Here is a 20,020-nt window from a genome sequence, read left to right as displayed (position 1 = left end):
GATACTCTTCAAGGGTAGCCCCATGTAGTCCAACCCGGAGTAGTCCAACCCGGAGGTGACCAGGGCATGAGTGACTGTGCGGAGGCCCTCATGCCCTCCGGGGAGATGTTATCCACTCAGCTGAGGTAAAATACCATAACTGTGCTGATGATACTCAGACATACTTCTCTACCTTGGAATAAAGAGACAAAACTAAGGGCTTTTTATTTTCTAGAATGGATGGGGTTGTGCTCCCCTGCAAGAAGCAGGTCTGTCTTCTGGGAGTTTACTTGGGCCTTCAGCTCCTGCTGGAACAGTTAGTGAAAGCTGTGGCCAAGAAAACCCTTGCCTAATTTCAGCTAGTGTGCCAGAATCATATGTGCTGGCTACAACAACTCATGCTTTCATTACCATATGCTTGGACTATTGCAACGCACACTCTGCTTGTTGCCATCTCTGAGGGATATTCAGAAATTTCAGCTGGTAGAGAATGTAGCCACTTGTGTGCTGACTGGTGAAAATTTGTTCAATGTGGTTGACCACACATTTCCTCTGGTCATTGTAGTGGCTATCTTTAGGTTTCTGGGTACAGTTCCAAGTGCTAGTTATCACCTATAAAGCCTTTTATGGCTTGGGTCTTGGCTACTGAGGTATAACCTGTTCCAGATTGAATCTGCCCTTTCTACATGATTGAATCAGCAAGGTATGCGGTGGGTTCCCACCCCTTATGAAGCTAAAGAGATGGAGACTAGAAAATATGTCTTTTCTGTTATTGACTCAGGCCTGGGGGGCGGGGGGTAGACATTTAAGAAAAAAATTTAAATGAGTATATTCTGCAAAGCTTCAGGATCTTATCTATTGAGAGTTGCTATAACTAAAATTTATTCACTGGGTCTATTTAATAATTATATCCTATTATTCCAGTTATGTGTGTATGGCTTTAAATGCTTTAATTATTGCAAGCCATCCATCCATCCAACTGGGGAGACATAGAAATGTTGTTAAATAATCAAATAAATAAAATCAGTATTATGCCATATAGTGTCAAACAGGAATGCTAAGGCCATTTTGTTGTATTATCCTTATTGCACTCGTTTTATTAAACTGTTTTTTTAAATCTTAAGATTCTGTGAGGTCACAGAACTGTGTATGAGCTCACTCTGTTTCTAGGAGGCACAAACAGTCTAAATAAATACTTGGCCAAGCCAAGCTGATTTTTCCTTCTGATTCTCAACAGCTTTCTGGGTTATCCAGAATGATCAGTGGCCAGTCCTCTATAATAACTGTTTCTCAAGGAAAATCTTGTATCACAAAATCTCTTTCTGTATCCACAGAGAAGATGGGACGTCTCCCCTTAGGGATTATTTCTCCCTATGTAAAAACAAGCTCTGGTGGAAGTATGGATCCCATGAAATTTTATTGCACCAGCTACGGTGCAGCTTATGGTAAGATTCTAAGCTATATACAGTAGAAAAGAATTTATTCTCCTCAGTTAGTCTAAAAACTAGGATTTGAACCTTGTTTGCTATCCTGGATTGCAAGAAAGTGCGAAGTATAGTTTGCCTGTCCAGATCAAAAACTAGAAGTTAGTAACTGTGGCCCATGAACAGAGAGGAAAGGACAAACGTGAGATTCTTTAGGGTTTGTTCTAAAAAATGTCAATAACATGCTTAGATACACAGAATAAACGACTAAGTCCTAAATATGTTTGATCAGAAGTGAATCCCACGGGATCCAGCTTACTATATTTACTTTCCATGCATCTTTATCCTTGCTTTACTATCTGTCTTCCCTGTCTCAGACATATTGTCCCTTACATATATTTCCTATTATAACCTACTCTCCTTTTTCCACATCCATACACTGCCATGCTTGAAATTGGGAAGAAATGGGAAAGATAACAACACTATGTAATATAATTAAATCTGTATCTATATAAATGTAATAAAACTTATGTAAATTGGTCACTTTGTATTATATGCAGCAACCATCATATAACATTATTCATCATATAATATTGTGTAAAAGTTTGTATTTGAAATTGCTTATTACTGTTATCTATCTTCCTCTCTCTTTCCTGGTGTTTTGGGTTAATTAAATGATAATGCTGGGTTCCCCAGCATGGTGTCTGCAGGCAGCCTTTCCTTTTCTGTTTCCTTTTCCTTTTCCTTTTCCTTTTCCTTTTCCTTTTCCTTTTCCTTTTCCTTTTCCTTTTCCTTTTCCTTTTCCTTTTCCTTTTCTCCTTTCCCTTTTCCTTTCACAAAGCAAAATAGTAACCTGCGATATCTTTATTTCCAAAAATTCTGGACCCCAAACATCGCCCCCCTATTCATTCTCAAAAAGAAACATGGGAGGGGCTGCAGCCATGAGTTTGGTTTGCTAATCTGTAGACCTGCCCAGAAAAAATGATAACACTAAACTGGAGTGCTGGTTGGCAGAGGGCAGACTCACCAGCTGAAATGGCCACTCTCAGCCAGGCTGCCATTTTGTAAAGGAGCAATCAAGCCCCCTATCATAGCCATTGGAGAAGATATCAAAACATGTTTTCAACATTTCATCTTCAGTGTTAGAACTCTTGTTAAGCTGCTATTTTGTATTATAAATTATTACAGTGCATTGATGGAAAAATGGTGTTGGAGCTGGGAGTGTAATATTGACAAACCTTTTTCCCCGCAGGTCAGGAAGGTTTTCATCCTCGGAATGGTTTCCATTTTGGAGCTGGATATAAAACCAACTACCGGCCTGTTGTCCAGTACAGTCCAAACCTAGATAAATTAGATAATCCAGCTGTGGGGTCAGTATCTCCTTTTCAGGCAATTAAGTAGAATGGCTCAGGAGGAGATAGGCGAGTAACCTGGGATCTTTCACACCACCCACCCACCCCTATGACATGAGCACATCCCTAATGCTTCCATAACTCTTCTTGCTCAGCAACTTGGTTCTTTTTGCTGAAGTCTCACTAACATGCCAGAAAGTGCAAGTACAAAGTCTGTGGCCAGAGAAGTCCACAAACTCGGTTTGCTCATTCTCCATCACTTCCTCTTTGCAGACAGATTGGCAACGATATAATAGGGCTATGCGGATCTTCCAGGGGGTGCTTGACTTAGATAAACATTTGAGTGAAGCCCTTTCTCAGAACTGCTTCGTGAAGCAATGGGGCGGCTTCACTGTTAAGAACAAAGTGAAGTGACCACCTGGCTTTGTTTTGTTCCACTGTGCACAGCCATGCAGCTTCTCTGGCAACACTCACCAAGCTTTGGCAAGAGCTATTGGAAAATATGTTGCTCATCCTCCAGACCTGGCAAGGGAGGCAGATGATGCTCTACTTGCCTCCTCTGGCAATGTTTGCTAAAGGTTTTGGTGAGCGCTGCGGAGGACACACTCCTTGCTCCCTCTGGATCACTGTCAGCCCTTCAAGGTAGACCAGACTACGAAACCATTGTCATGTAGATTGGTACTACTTTTATTGTAAAGCTACAGTAAATGAATAATTCTGAATGTGCTTCCCTCCTCCCTCCCTTTATCCTTGTGTGAACTAGGGAGGGGCTTGTCTGAGACAGTTACTCACTGTCTTGACCCCGGGCTCAGGCCTCTTTTATTTGACTGTCGCCTTGGTAGTGGCTCTTTCTCCTGTCCTTCAAGGCCATTCCCTCTGCCCTTTACAATTGCTTGCCAAAAGCTTTGGCAAGCTGTGTCAAAGAACAGCTCTGTCTTCTCTAGCTTGCCCTTGTCAGAATCCAAAGAGCTGCCTATGCAGTGACTACACAGAAGCCTCTCTTGATTTTCACAAGCAATAGGTGACAGACAGGGAGAATTGAGGCAATGCGAAGTGCTTCACCAAAGCAAATGGCACTGCATAGCCTCTTACTTTTGGTAAAGAGAACCACACTTTTTTCTGCAGCACATATCTCTTACTTCAGAGACTCTATGATATAACCATTGGTTAACATGTTATACAACCTAATCTACACCACAACAAATCACGCTGTGGCAGTGCATTATGGGATTCTGTTTTTCTGCTTAGCATTTGTCTTGGACTGAAATTTGCTCCCAACAGGATTTTTTTCTAGCTATAAGAGATGTGACACAACCACACTGTTCAGCATCAGCAGCATCAACGTTAGAAACCTAGTCAATGTCCAAAGTGGACAGCTGTCATGCTGTTTAGGCAGACTTCATCATCTGCTTCTGGAACAGATGGCTTCTCTAGCCTGCCTCTAACAGTACTCAAACTAAGCAGCTTTTGCAATATCCTCCTCAGAAGTTCTCCAAAATAACTTTTGCTTGCTCCTGGAGAATCATAGTAATTAACAACCATACTTTGTATGGTGTGCACCATTTGTTAAAAGGGCACATGTAGCTATGTTCACCCTGCTTTGGGAGATGAAGATCAAATGACCAAGACTAGCAAGAGATGGGTGCTCTCAAAACAGGCAATCTGACTACGGCAGTGTTGTCCAAACTTGGCCACTTTAAGATGAGTGGACTTCAACTCCCAGAATTCCCCAGCCACCATGGCTGGCTGGGGAATTCTGGGAGTTGAAGTCCACTCATCTTAAAGTGGCCAAGTTTGGACAACACTGGACTACAGATACCTGATAAGGAGGCATTTGATAACTCTCATTCAGAGCAGCAGGCTGGATGTGACTTCTACTAAGCTGGTGAAACAGGTCACTCCAGTTTTGCAGAAAGTGAACATGGTGATGTGCTGTGTGGTGAACACGGGAAAAACTCTCAAACTGTTCATGTATAGAAATTATTTAATATGGGCTATTTACATCTGGACATCGCCTTTGAGGTTATAAAATTGATTACCTGTCTCAAGAAGACAAGATTAAAATGGATAATATGAAACCATAGTGGTTTCAGATAGTGAAGCTTTGGATTCTCTTATATTGGTAGATTGGTCCTGAATCCCATTCTCCAGAACTGTACAACCAAAAGGGTTTCTATAAAGCACTCTAGGCCATGGTACACTCCAAAAACTGATTTGTGCTGGGATGCTCAGGCAAAGCCATGCTATAGTCAACCACTGGATTTGTCTCTAGTCTATAGACTGCTGTGAGTACAGTCATCAGTCTCATATATTAAGTGCTGGCACTGAATATGTGGCTAATGTTGCCATATTATGATCCAGCAATGACAGTAGGTGAGACATTCTATTACTATCAAAGCCAGGCTGTATTGTTGAGGAGAATATTTTCTGACAACAAGGGGGAGATCCCTAAATAAATTGTTGCAAAAGACTTTTGTGAAAGACTGTCAGTGTATACTTCAAATCCAGGTTTGCATCATCCAGTCCAGGATCTTCACCAACAGCTTTTTGGACTGAGTGATGAGAAGGATGTGTTGCACATTCCAGGAGAACAGTTGAAACACTCACCTCTCCTGATGAACCTTCAGCTTGAAATTGATTGCTAATTTACAAGCAAGGGTTCTCTGGAGGCAGAAGTGAAATAAGAGCTATCTGGACTTGCTGGGAGAGTCATATCCCTTAGAACTAATACTGAAGGATTGGGTAACTAACAGACGCTTTTCACATATCCTCTGCCGCTGATCAGTTGTCTTTTGGAGATACTTGATTATGTGCCATCAAATCGGTGTTGACTCTTAGTGAACTCATTAATGGATTTTCTCCGTAACAATGGTCCTTCAGGTTGTCCAATGGTACACTCATCATCACTATAACTAAGTCCATCCACCTTGCTGCTAGTTGTTCTCTTCTCTTTCCTTCCACCTTTCTCAGCATTGCAGCCTTTTCCAGAGAGCTAGGTCTTCACATAATGTATCTGAAATAGGATAATTTGAGCCTTGTCATTTTGCTCTGAATGAGAACTCTGGGTTGATTTATTTGATGATTCATTTGCTTGTTTTCTTGGCTGCCCATGGTATTCTTAGGAGTCTTCTCCAATTTGGGGATATGAGCAAAATTCATAACTGCCTTTGGGATGGAAATCAGAAGTTTTCTTGATCTGAGAAGAAAGGATACATGTATGTTATCTTCCCTAAACCAGGAAACTCCTCCAGGATAACTATGAATCAACAACCACTAAACATTTCCAGCCTCTTCAACTCCCAGATGGGAAGTATCCTCTTCCCTGGAGTGTACATCAGCCAGGCAGTGGGTATGTTCGAGAAAAGCCCCTAACTTTTCCCACAACTAAAACAGTAAGTATTCTGAACTTACATTCTGTCTTTGTGTTATGGATGTATGTTTTCCTGAAAACAGCAGTAACAGTGTCCACTGATACTGGCTTAGGCTCCCTTGCATTGTAAATGTGGATCAATACTGAAATATAATGTGTGTGTATTGGGAGGGGGAATACTGAATCTTTTGATAATTGGGGCTTCTCTTTGCATAGTCACAAGATCCTGTGCAGTCTACTGTCATGCAAGGTGAAGACTGTGGAAGCAAAATTGCTAAATTTATAAGATTAGGTGAGAATGTGTGAGGATTCAGAATGAACAAAGATGACTAAGAGAGTTAAAATCTGATGTTGCAAATGGACCGATAGAAATGACTATGTATAGCATAATCCTATATAAGTTACTCGGTTCATTTTTAATGCACTGTCTGTACAATACACAAATGGGACAACATTTCAGAAATGTCTCAGACATGTGTATGTTTGTGTGTCTGTGTATACATGGGGAGAAACCGTGCACATATATGCATTGTCAAACAACATCTGGAAAACTCATTTGCAGAAACTACAGTTCTGCAGTCTTCTACCTCTAAATGGTTCAATGTCAACAATCATGAATGGGATTCTAGGGAAATCCAATTTTCCCTTAGAGCACCTGATTGCTGAAAGTGGCCACAGGAGACTTCCAGATGATTAAATCTTCCACAAACTTGCTTACTCTTTTTTAAAGCCAAGTTGATATTGTTTCAGACTGTTCTGACTTTTTCAGATCTGGTCATAAAATTGGGATGGTATGAAAATAGAGTTGTTTACATGGGAGGAGATTTACTTACTTACCAACCCAAGAGTTGAGTGTAGAGAATGCACTGCCAAACGAAGTTTGGCTAGTTGGTTAGTGAAAGACTGCATTGTCCTGCCCCTTCCCCAAGTGCATTCTACAGTCCTTCTCCCTTTTGAAAGAAATAATATTAAGGCAGTAATGAATCATCGTCATCAAGATTTAGAACTAGATCCAATGAGAGCTGTTGTACGTATGCGCATATTATGCTGGTCTATATTCAAGTGAAACTGCTGTGATAGAAGAGAGCTGTTCGAACAAGACTGTGACTTAATATGATCCCTGAAAACACCCAAACGTTATTTGTTTGTTTGTTTGTTTGTCAAATTTATATAGCCACCCATCTCACAAAACAAGTGACTCTGGGTGGCGTACAACAAAGCTAAAACAGTTAATACATACCTAAAACAATAACATCATCATCATCATCATCAAACATTAAAAACTATTAAAAAAACAAAGTTAAGAAAAAGAAGTAGTGGGTGAAGGGATGTTAGTAGTAACAGAGCCACCTCACTAGTTCGCCAGTCCCCTGGGGTCCCCAGGCCTGAGGGCACAACCAGGTCTTGAGGGACCTTTGGAAAGACAAAAATGATGGATCCAGCCTCACCTCACCTTTAACAAGACCTCAGCTACCCTTGTGAATATGCAACTGCTCACATTCTATCCAGACAGGAAAAGGGCAGTGGGACTGATGCTTAGTTTTGCCAGATGCAAAGGCTTCATAATTATGGACTTGCTTTACAACATTGTTGTATTACGAGCAAAATACAGTTTGCCTTCTAGGTTGCGGGCTTTTAGGAAAACATCATAACCTTGTTTTTCAAAATGTTCATTGCAACATAGAGGTTAAAACCTTTATTCAAAAGTGATACACTGCAATTTGTATTATTTTGTTTAAAAGATATAGGAAAAAGAAAAAGCAGAATGAGACAGAGGACTATAAAATTTGTTACCTCACTGCCTTCTCATCTTTTGGGATCAAGACTCGACCATAGATAAGATTCAGCCCACAATTTCAACTAAGGAACCAGTTAGAAAATGTTGTCTTGGCATTTCTGCTCTTCCAGATTGCTTTCAAGACTCATCCTATCAATGGAGGAAAGTGTTTGCCTCAGGCAGCTGATTTTGGATATCACACAAAGACAGCAAATAGTTATTTAAAAGTATTGGAGTTTCACTGACAGAAAGGGGGTGTTTTCTGCTTTGGATGCCAAAAGAACTTGAGCAGTTTTTGAATCTATGCCCCATTATTATTTATTTGTTTATTTAAATTTGTTATATCTGCCCACACCAAACAGACTCTGCGGACTTAACGTGGACTTTGGATGCCACAATGTCTTCTGTCATGCAGCAAAATGTCTTGGGATTGTCCTCCTTGGCATTCTTCTCTGCCCCTTCCCTAGATCAGGTTCAGCAGCATTTCCCTTCCCTTTGTCCCATTAAGTTTTAACTCTTTGCTCTTCTCAGAGGTCAACTGAGTTTGATATTGCAGGTCAAAAAAGTCCATTTTGACACATCCAACGAAGGACCTGAAGCTGTGATAGGGCTAGAGCCCAGGCATGTCCCTGTCCTCCACAACTCGTTTGGAAGAGGCTCAGTTGAGGTGGAAAATGCAAGATATGTGAGTCTGTGATTCCAATAATTGGAGTGAGATGTCCTTGGAAGGCAGCAAAGGATTAGAGATCTGATGTGTGGTGGTGGTGGTGGTGATATTGGGGGAGAAGCATTTATGGGATTTTCTGCCTCAAATGTCAGAACAATTTGGTTAAACTTGGGTACTCAACACTTAATCATGAAAAGAGGGGAGTGGCCAGAGTAGGCACTAGCTGTTCTGCTCAAGCAGGAAAAGATAGTGAGTTAGCCCTGGCTTTCCTCAATGTGCTATAGCACAGACATCATAGGACAAGGCAAGATATCTTTTCTTAGATGCATTTTAATTTTTTAAAAAGCTACAAATTATTTTTCCAGGCAGAACAGTCATGTCAAAAGGCCAGGAAAATAGAGTGCCAGTAAAAGAAGTGGATATGATGGATAGATGGTGGGGTTAGGGTGAACTAGCATGGCAGAATTTGACTTGTCTGAAATGGGATATATTTTAAAAAATGATTTAATGTGTTTGTTAGATGTATAACCCACTTTTCCTCCAGGAGCTCAAGGCAGCATACATCACATTCCTTCTTCCTATTTTTTCTACACAACAGCATTCCTTGGGAGTAGATTAGGCTGGGAGAAAGTGACTAATCCAAAGCCACCTAGTGAGTTGCCATGACTGAAGAACAATTTGGACTTTGGTCTCCCCAGTCCTCTCCTGGTCTAACATCCCAACTTCTGTTTCAGAAACCCACTGAGTTTCTTTCAACCAACAAGTTAACTAATTAATTAAAGCGTTTGTGTGCCAACTACTTCATATATTCTAGATGGCTTACAGTTGTAAAATCTACAAACAAATAAAAACAACTACCAATACATTATTGACCTACACCTCATATTACTATATATCTAGTTGGGATTCTTCTCACCAAAGGTCCTACGGAAGGGAACTGTTTTCATGCATGCTATCAGGATGGGGGCTATCCTGATCTCAGGGGGTAAGCTCTGCCAGAGTGATGCAGCTGAAAATGAAAAGACCATTCTTTGGGCCTACATCTACCAAAGTTCCCAGGGCACAGGGACTTAAAGCATCCCATCCCACCTTGCTTGACACCTGGAGCAGGTGGTCTCAAATGCACTGAGGATAATACACACAAAGGGCTTTATAGGCGATAAGCAGTACTTTGAACTGGACTTGGAAGCTTATCAGCAGCTGCAAATAAGATAATTCCAACTACACTTGCTTAGGCTTCATTATAGTTGGGAATTAGACTAGGAGCTGTGTCAAAGACTTCACAGAAAATGTGAGTTTTCGGTACTGGTTTATAGAAAACAACAGCTGGCATTGCAAAGGAATTAGGAGAGGAAGTTCCAGACATGAAAGGCAGCCAAGGAGAAAGGACAAAGTTTTCTGAAAGAGCAAGAGAACTAGTGATACTTAAGTGTGGCAAGAATAACTGGTTTACTCATAGAGAGAGAAGTAGGTGGGATATGGCTTAGCGAGTTTGAAAATATATTGGCAAGGTAAGAGTGGGCTAATTCCAGAGAACATGGTCTTCTTCTCTGTTGTATTTGTAGGGACCTCGTTTCATGTCCACTGAGTATGGCTCAAAGTTCCGCTTCAACATTCCAGGACAACCAGGTATAATTTCTATGTGTGGTTAATACAAACTTAATAGTCGCTGGGTTTATGCTACTATTATGCATTAAACCATAATTTGTTTTTGGGGGTAGGAGGTAGGGCATTGGATTGGCACAACATGTGAAACTAACCATGGTGGTTTTTATATCAGTATATTTCCCCTTTTGAATCTCATCTCCCCATTCTCTGAATATTAAATTCTCCTAAATCAATGTTTTAAAATGTAAGATTATAGTCTGAATTAGAATTCACAAAGTTTCAGCAGGGTAATTTGAGCTAATGGAGTCACCGTTTGAAACAGATCCACAAAACAGTATGCCACTTTTAATTCTTGGTTTGGAGTAGCTAAACCATTTTGCTTTAGCTGTGTCTCTAGCCCTTCAGAATTGCTTTTCACAGACTTATTTTGCATCAGCTTACTTTGAATCAGCCCCCTCCCCCCAGGTCCTGCTATGCTGCCTCAAAATGGTAAGGTGGGGAGGTCCTGAGAGGAATGAATGAAGGACACCAGAAGCATATGCCAAGATTATATGCTTTTAGTAGGGTCATCCAAGGTGTGAAGGTCATCCTAGCTGCTTCAGCTAAAGCAAGGGGGCACTTATATCAGGCAGCAGTGATATAAGAAGATGTTGGAGGCAAATGATCACTTCAGTGACAGTAGACACTACTACATTTTATTTTAGCATGCTTATATTTTACCAAGAGAACTCCAGGGATAGACATGATAAAGTGATTGATAATACAGTATAGTACTGAATGTTGGGCCCCTCAAGTCATATGGCATTCAACATGCTTCTGAGAAAGAGTTGAAATCTTTCAGAATACTAATGGTGTTTAGGATATACCTTGATTAAAGCCTTAAAGATGTCTAGTTGCTGATGCTGCCATGCAGAAAAAGAAAATCCAAGGCTGCAAAAATTGAACTACAGTGGCAACATGGAATGTAAGTAGCATTAGCACAGGAAAGCTCAACACAATGAAAGATGAAATGAATTGATGAAAATCTTAGGCATCAGTCAGTTGAAATGTACTGGAAGTAGACACTTTCAGTCAGAAGATAATACAATGGAAATTACCAAGAAGAGAAGGGAAGCCAAAGAAAGACAAAGATCTCAGGAAGGATCTTAACACAGAGAATTTCAGACAACTGTTAGGAAAGAAAAGAAACAGTATTATAACAACATTTGTGAAGATATATGAATGGAAACAGATATGGAAAAATAAGGAAAGTCTTCCAAAAGATTTCCAGACTCAGAAGGAGGTTCCAACTTCAAACTGATATGCTAAAGGATGTCAGTGGACAAATAAGTGATTCAAAGAAGATTAAACAAAAATGGAAGAAGTATACTGAAGTTCTTTACAATAGAGATGTCAATATCCATAACTCCTTAAAAGATATTCCCTATTTACAAGAGCTTCTAGTAGTAGAAAATAGAGTTAGATCAGCACTCTGGTCATTTACCAAGTCAGAAAGCTACAGGAATTGATGGAATATCTATCAATATATGGCAAGCAACAGAAGAAGAACCAGGAAAGATTCTAATCAAAGTATGCCAACAAATTTGGAGACATAATGGCCAAGGAAGAGGTCAGATTACATATCAGTGCCAAAGAATGTTAACAGAGTGTGGAAACTACTACACAATATCCTTAATTTTATACACTAGCAAAATAATGCTTAGGATCATCCAAAACAGTTTAGAGCCCTACATGGAAAGAGTAATGCCAAATGTTGAAGCTGATTTTTAAAAAGGCTGAGGAACAAGAGACATCATTGTTGATGCATGCTGGATAATTGAGAAAGCCAAAAAATACTAAATAAGTAAATAAATGTAAATTATGTGTTTCATTGATTATCGAAAATTCTTTGATTGTGTTGACCATGTCAAGCTGTGATAAGGAAAATGGGAATCCCAAAACATCTCATTGTCCTCATGAGAAACATATACACACGACAGAAAGCCACAGTCCAGACAAAACATAATGAAACAGACTAGCTCCAGGTCAGCAAAGGAGTGAGACAGAACTGTATATTCTCTCCTAATTCATTTAACCTATAAACTAGCTGTATATTGAAGGAGGCTGGATGGAAGAAGGTAAGTGGGGTTTTAAAATTGGGAGAAGAAACATAAATAAACTGTGCTACGCTGATTACACTATTCTGATAACTGAAAAGGCAAATGATATGGAAGCACTATTAATGAAAGTCAAGGAGCAAAGTGAAAACATGGGACTGAGATTAAATGACAAACAAAAAAATGACAACAGGTATGGCAACCAGCCTTAGAAATGACAATGAAAATATTGAAATGGTGGATAGCTTCTGCTTTTTAGGAACAACTGTCAACAATTAAGGAACCAGCAGTCAAGAAATATGCTGCAGGCCAGCACTTGGTAGGGTAGCAATTAGACTTTGGAAAAAATATTCACTCGTTGTGGTATGTCTGCACCTACAAAGATCGTAAGCAAGCAGACAATAGTTTTCCCCGTGATACTATTTGGAAACAAAGGTTGGGGTTTGAAGAAGTGGTATAGAAAGAATATTGACACTTTTGAACTTTGGTATTGGAGCAGGCTTTTCAGAATATTATGGATAGCCACAAAAACAAACAAATGGTTCATAGAACAAATCAATGCAGAGTTCCTACTTGAAGCACAAATGACCAGGCTCAAATGATAATATTTTGGCCCATTACGTTATCTTTGGCCGAAAGATCCAATTTCCTTGAGAAATCCATAATGCTGGGAAAAGTGGAAGAAGAGAGAAGAAGACAACCAGTAGCAAGGTGGATGGACTCAAACACAACAGCAGTTGGTGCACTATTGGAAGACTTGAAGAGCCAGGTTGGGACAGATCATCCCGGAGAAGGTCTATCTATGAGGTCACTGAGTATCAACACCAATGTGATGGCTCATAATCAAGCAATCAATGAGAGCCAGATAAGAATCTTCCAGCTAATTGTTTAAAATTCTCTCAGTCAATATTGCCTTCCCTATCTAATACAATAATTTCACAACCCTGAGAAAGGAAAAATTGAGATTATTAAATATAAATTTCAGTAATTATTTTGTTTCTGTTTTGTTTGGGGAGGCTTCTCTTTTGTCATTTTTATTTCTAGGCCTATGGTGATTCTGGCATTAAGCCATACATTTTTTAATGATGATGGAGTTGCTCACTTAATTAAAAATTGGTGATGAGAGAAATTGAGCTGTGCAATTTTTTTTTTAACAACTTCTTAAGAACTGTGAGGTGCTTTGAAAATTCTCTATTTGCCAGGATAGCTTCTCACAGTATGAATGATACATACAAATGCACAAGTCCCTGCCATGTCGAAAATAACTTCACATTTCAGGTAGCGGCAATGTAAAATCCAATGCAGCTCTTTCAAAGAAACTTCTGCAGAAATTTGAGAGTTTACACTATGTTGTAAATATCTATTTTTCTACAAATAGCAGACCCAGCAATCTTTTCTGCCCTTTACTCCCACTACCGATCCCCCAAAGTCCTTGCTTCAAGTAATCAAAGCCACCTATACAGATAGAAAAAATTATGCCTTAATTAATTCCTATGGAATCTTACAATTCTAAAAAAAAGTATTCTTTTCTATCTAGCTTGCATGTAATATCTGTAATACAGGTAGTCCTCAACTTACAACCATTTGTTTAACGACTCTTCAGAGTTATGATGGCACTGAAAAAAGTGACTTACAACCAGTCCTTACATTATGACCATTGCAGCGTCCCGTGGTCATGTGATCAAAATTCAGGTGCTTGGAAACCAACATGTGTTTATGACGGTTGCAGTGTCCTAGGGTCACGTGATCGCCATTTGTGACCTTCCCAGAGGGTTTCTGACAAGCAAAGTCAATGGGGGAAGCAGGATTTGCTTAATGACTGCATGGTTCACTTAATGACCATGGCAAAAAGGTCATAAAATTATGCATGACTCACTTAATGACTGCATCACTTAGTGATGGAAGTTCTGGTCCCAATTGAGGTAGTAAGTCAAGGACTACGTGTACAATGAGTGAATATCACCGAAGAAAGAGCAACTGATGAAGGTGTATTCACTCTCTCTGAATATATTAAGAGCAACAGATCTTCCAGTGAGGGGGCCAGGTATAACCTCCAAAGGTTTTGTACGCACAATGTGTCCTCTCTCTCCTCCCTTCCTTAATTTCACTGTTGGCTATGAAGAGAGGGGCTTGAAGAAATAGCAAATTACAGAGGCTAAGGCTCCAGTTATAATATATTTATATAGAAAATGAAGCAGTTTTAATCACAATGACTAGGTATCACCTCCAGGATCAGAGACAGTAAACCTCTGAATAGCAGTTGAAGAGGAAAAGCAGCCAGTGAGGGACATGATATCCACATGCTCTTTGTAGCAATTCTCTGTCTGATCTGTCACTTTAGGAATGGGTATTAGGCCCTTTTGGACTTATACAGAAAGCTAGGACTCTGAGTCCATAAAGCTTTGCGTGACTCACTGGTGTTAATTTGTGAGAACTGAGCAGACCAGTCCAGCTTCCCATGATGTTTTGGAAGTCATCCACTGTGTATGCTCCTTTCCCCCACAATGGACATTTTTGTTTTTTCTCTCCATACAGATTTCCTGCAAAAGAAAACAATTGGAGCCAAAGAAGAGTCAGGATTTACTGAAGGCTGCCTTGCCAACCCCATTGTGGACAAACCAACATCCCAGGTCCTCCCAGTAGCTTTGGTTTCTTCTGCTGTTCTTCCCAAGGGGCAGATGAAGCATCATATTAAAGATGCTGCAAAGCAGAATCCGGCAAATTGGTGCCCTTCCTCTAGTGCAGTTTTTCTTGAGTGTCAACAATTTGTCTCCCTTGATACATGGGCTCGCTTTCTATTGGCGGTGTCTGCAGGGAGGGGGCCAAACAAGTCAAGATAGTGGCCACAACCGTGTGATCAAAGATTCACACTTTTACATCACAACGCACATAAAAAAGGGCAGGGCATGGTTGTAGCCATCATCTTGATTTTTTTTACCTCCTCCCTGCAGGCACTCCTGTTTACTATGCAGCAGCAGGACTACTTGTTAAATGAAAGAGGGCAGGAGGAATCCTGCATTCCAGTAAAAGAGTTTTTATCCATCCCAGCAGATTTTGGAAAATCCAAAATTTTTCAAGAGCACTGTGAAAATAGAAACAGTACAAAAAAGGATGCTAAAATAACTTGGACAATACATATATGATATAACAATATTTTTTTAAATGGGTCATTGTGTACATTTAAAGGAATTCAGCAAAAATCTGAAAGAGAATAAACTTGCTATTTTCATACAAATTATTTACCAAAAAATCTGTTTATGGACCTCAGATATCAAATGCAAGAATATTGCCCTACTGAAAACAAGAATGACTAGTTACAAGGAATATCAATGTTCTTAAAACATGTAGCAACTATTTATCTCTATTGGGAATGAAAATAAAAGAAAAAGAAAAAAGATTCCTTTAAAGACAAAATAAGGCACAGAAATATTTTACCGTATGGAATTGACCAGAGTGTTTTGCAGAACCAACTGAGGCTGAGAGCAGTTTTTTGATTTGTAGTGCAAAAGGGATTGTGAGCTGCAAGGGAAACATTCTTAAAGAGAGACATGTTTAAATCAAGGGTAAATACCGAATATCTTCACTTAAACCCTTGGGCTAAGACTATTTAGTAATAGCCTACCACAACCCAAAAGCATAAATCTGAGAGGTTGTAACAATTATTCACACTTTCAGTTTGACCTGCAAGATAACACATAAACCAGCATGCTGACAAAAGATGGCGAGAGAGCAGACGTTCTTGGTCTTAAGACTGTGACAAGGTGTCCCTTAGAGATTTCCCTTTAAACGCAAGAAGGTGTGGTGGAACATGATGAAGGCAAGAGGGCTAAAGCCTTCCCCTGCACACTGCAGTCTAATTTGTCTTCTCTCCAATCAGGCCTTTTATTCATTCATTCATTCATTCATTCATTCATTCATTCATTCATTCATTCATTCATTCATTCATCATATTTATATAGCCGCCTACCTCACGAACATGACTCTGGGTGGCAAACAATAAAAAACAAGCCATAAAATAAACAATATTAAAACCCTTCCACAATTAAAAAAAAAATCAATATTATTAGAAAACTAGGAGAGAGCATATTTGATGTTACAGGCAACGTGGCCACCTCAGCTTAAAAATAATGCGCAAGAATTGAAAACGTAAATAACAGCAAGCTTGCTGGGCCCGTAATCACAGTGTTTGTTCCTCATTGTCACAAACATTCCAGAATCCCTGGAGGATCACGTTTTTGTCTTCTGACAGGTTTTTATGAATGCTCTTGTTTCTGTGATGTCAGTGCGCCCATAGGCATTCCACTGTTGTCTGCTAGCTCCTGGACTTCTTATTACAAATAAAGTTCAAATATTTTCATTAAGCAAAAAATAAATGCCAGCTCCCAGGATTATCTACACATGGTTTTCCCAAATGGACCCATATATCTTCTATGAAAATCACAGTGTTGGATGGCTGCGGCCCAGGATTATTTAGAAGTATGCCCACTTGTCAGTAATAGGACCAAGGTATGCTAAGGTAGCAGGAGGGAGCCAAAGCTTGAGGAGCGACAGGTAGCATTCTCACAATTTGATGCTCTCTAGCTTGTTGAGTCTTTCAGAAGCTACTTTTACCAGGGCAATCCTTTTCAAAGGTACAAATCACAACAAATCATGACGCAAGTTCCCAGACTGAAGGTTCAGAATATCATTGTGCATAGGATTCCCTATACAAATAGCAAACTCATTCCCTTTATCCATATGTAGCCAAAACAGCATCTTCCTTGTAGAAGAGAAGCCTGGGGGAACCCCTAGATCTGAAGACCTACAAAAACTCTTTATGGAAAAAATAAGAAAAATTCCCACCTTAGATCAATGAAATCTGAACATGCTTGTTGGGCGTGAAATCTGGATGGGGGAAACAACATGATGGAATGGAGTATTTTGGAAAAGGGTATATCTGGCTGGAAACCTAAATACACTGAATGTTTTTGTTATAACTTCTACTTCTTCTGCCTTCGCATAACGGAACCAGACACCACCAGTTATTAGTAGGGTTGATGAACAGCATGTTGTCTCCTACTAGCCTGTCTCCTTGCCCTTTTTCAACATAGCCCTTAGTAAAAGCTGTAATAAATAACTATTACTGTATATCCAATCTGCTTTTTTCTCTCTAGATCTAAGTAGTACTTTTCTTCTGCTTTGTAGGACAGCAGTCCTGGGGTCAGCATTATGAAGACAGATTATCGACCATCTTCTGTTCCACATGTAAGAAGTCCATCTGCCAGTGTTGAATGGGGCTGGGAGAACAGATGAACAGATATTCTTTCCATTCTTATTCTCCAATATCTACCCCATATGTGTATGCTATACCTATCTACACTTACTTACTTACTTACTTATTTATTTTTCCTGAAAGGGTGATGAGTTTCTACCAGTCCTTTCCAAAGGCTCTGAACGGGGCTCTGGATTCAGTCGGCAGAAGGATCTTCGCCTTGGTACTTCAGTAAGTGACAGTTCCTTGTTGACAGAATAGCCTTTTCCCATTGTACTGTCCTCTGCTTTCAACTTCTGCTTTCTTACACAGGAGAAATGTGTCCAAAGTTCTTCACAGCTACTTCTGTATTATCCTTGTGTTTGTACTTCATGTTCCTCTACCTGCTATGTTTCTCTGGCTGCTTTCATTTCCATTTTTTTCTCTCTACTTCCACACTTTTCTCCAGTTGTCTTTCCCTACCAGCATCTGCAGACAGACCCCTCTCCTTTCCCCACTACTTCCTCTCCCATTTGTCTATGGGCTTCCCAAACTCTCTTATATTTTCTTAGCTATGTATCAGCTCACCTTCCATTACCTTTCCCATCTTGATCCCTGTTTTCTTTGTTGCTGCTTTCTCCTATGTGTCACCAACTCCCTTACATTCTTTTATTCATTATTGTCTTCAGTTCTCACAGGGGCTTCCACCCAATGCAGAAGCATCTGGGCCACTGAGCCACTCTCAGTACCAGGGCCATCAGCGACAGCCTCAAACCCAAACCAATCTTCTAGGACGAGAATATGTGGGTAACACGGTATGTCAGATCTATAATTTGGGGGTTATTGGGGGGTCTTACAACTGTTTCCATAGTCACAGAATTCTTGTTCTGTTCTTGTTCTTGTATCAAGTCCTTAGTTCTGCTTTCATGGCTTTTTCCATACAGGAGCCAACGGGATTCAGCATCAACAACCTTAATTATGTGACACCTGCACATGATCCAAATCTGCCCAACAAGTTTTTGACCAGTTATAATTCCAAGTGAGTTTGGTATTAGTTTACCACCCATATTAGGATAGTAACATTCCCAAGCTATGATCTGCTCTTAAGGCATAATTTTTTCTCTGTATAGGTGGCTTTGATTACTTGAAGCAAGGACTTTGGGGGATGGGTGGTGGGAGTAGAGGGCAGAAAAGATTGCTGGGTCTGCTATTTGTAGAAAAATAGAGATTTACAATGTAGTGTAAACTCTCAAATTGCAAGTTTGCAGTGCCAGAGGCATGCAGTGCCAGGGTGGAAGACATACCTCTGATGTATTTGTGGGAACACAACATGCTGTAGCTGGAATCTGCCAGGCATTAATCATCAATCTCTTATCCTTTTATCAGGTTTTATGAAAACATTCCAAAGGGAGTGGACAGGGAAGGCTGGACCCGAGGAGGGATCCAACCGCAACAAGCCGGTGGCTTTGCTACCAACTATCATGGAACTGACTTAGGCACTGATCCTAATGCCACAGAGACTTTGAGGACTGTTCATCCCCACGTTGGCAGGTAACATCACAGTGGCAGGGCTGTTCCTCTTTTCTTTTTCTTTTGCTCCCTTAAGCCATTTCTGGTGCCCGTTGCCATTTCCTCTCCTTCTGGTCAGGTGGCTTTAACGCTCTTTTATTTTTTACAATGCTTTCCCCTCTGCCATTATAGGACAATCACAACTGTTGATCCATTTTATCGTGATTCTCCCCATGATCGTCGCTTTGCTGCTCTTCATCAGACAACTGTCCCCAATTAAGTAAGTGGCTTGATCCATCGCATTTTAAGGCAATATAAAACCAGTGCAAAATATGATAGTATTATCAGGCTAAGAGATGCAGAGATTATGGTAGTATTTGTGTTTAACTCAGCTACTGTTGAGGAACTGAAGCGCAGCTTAGTGCCTCCCATATCTACTCAAGATTTCCCAATTTCAGAAAAAATGCAGACACATGATGCTTCTCTCTCTCTCCCTCTCTCTCAAGCAAAATGGCACAGAACAATCAAGTTCTTTTCCTTTTCTAGGAAATGTTCTAGGAATTCGCTACGGGTCAATGCTGCAGGGGAGAGAATCCTTCAGATCATCAATGGAGACTATTTTCACATTCATACCATCCTTATTTTTCCTTTCAGCATAAAATCTTATCCTAATTTAATATGTTTGTCTCTTTCCAGCCTCTGTTCAGAAGTGAAAGGCACACTGATGTCTTCAGGCTTCAAGGAAACATTCCACATGCTAAGGAAGGAGCATCAATAATTGCACTGTCGCACTGATCTGTCTTATTTTATGTTGTATTGTTTTAAAGAGACACATACTCTAGCTACGTCTCTTGTCACAGAGGAAACATTGGAACGGGCGGTGAAAAGGCCTTTGGGATAGGTATTGTTTCCATGGAGTCTCTAGAGCCTACAAACTTTGTGACATGATATGACCATCTGACTAGCTGAGAGCTCCTCTTCATGTCCCTCTAACCACAGAGTAAAGAT

At 40.1% G+C, this 20,020-nt stretch overlaps 1 protein-coding gene across 1 annotated transcript; it reads left to right on the top strand.

Annotated features, from left to right (window-relative positions):
- Nucleotides 1–1,234: 1,234 nt before the first annotated feature.
- Nucleotides 1,235–19,292, top strand: SAXO4 (stabilizer of axonemal microtubules 4). The gene is made up of 12 exons (XM_025165020.1): nt 1,235–1,424; nt 2,656–2,773; nt 5,994–6,147; nt 8,459–8,587; nt 10,135–10,198; nt 14,809–14,903; nt 17,458–17,517; nt 17,669–17,755; nt 18,202–18,318; nt 18,448–18,542; nt 18,890–19,054; nt 19,205–19,292. Exons 1-12 carry the CDS (start codon nt 1,235–1,237, stop codon nt 19,290–19,292), a joined length of 1,362 nt encoding a protein of 453 aa, XP_025020788.1.
- The last annotated feature ends 728 nt before the right edge of the window (nt 19,293–20,020 follow it).

The sequence above is a fragment of the Python bivittatus genome, unplaced genomic scaffold (genome assembly GCF_059951505.1).
Source record: "Python bivittatus isolate LINGU-HERP-01145 unplaced genomic scaffold, Pbiv_v1 ctg000480_np1212, whole genome shotgun sequence".
Taxonomy (NCBI): domain Eukaryota; kingdom Metazoa; phylum Chordata; class Lepidosauria; order Squamata; family Pythonidae; genus Python; species Python bivittatus.
Note: the sequence above shows the minus strand (reverse complement) of the source record. Positions and strands in the feature narration are given on the sequence as shown.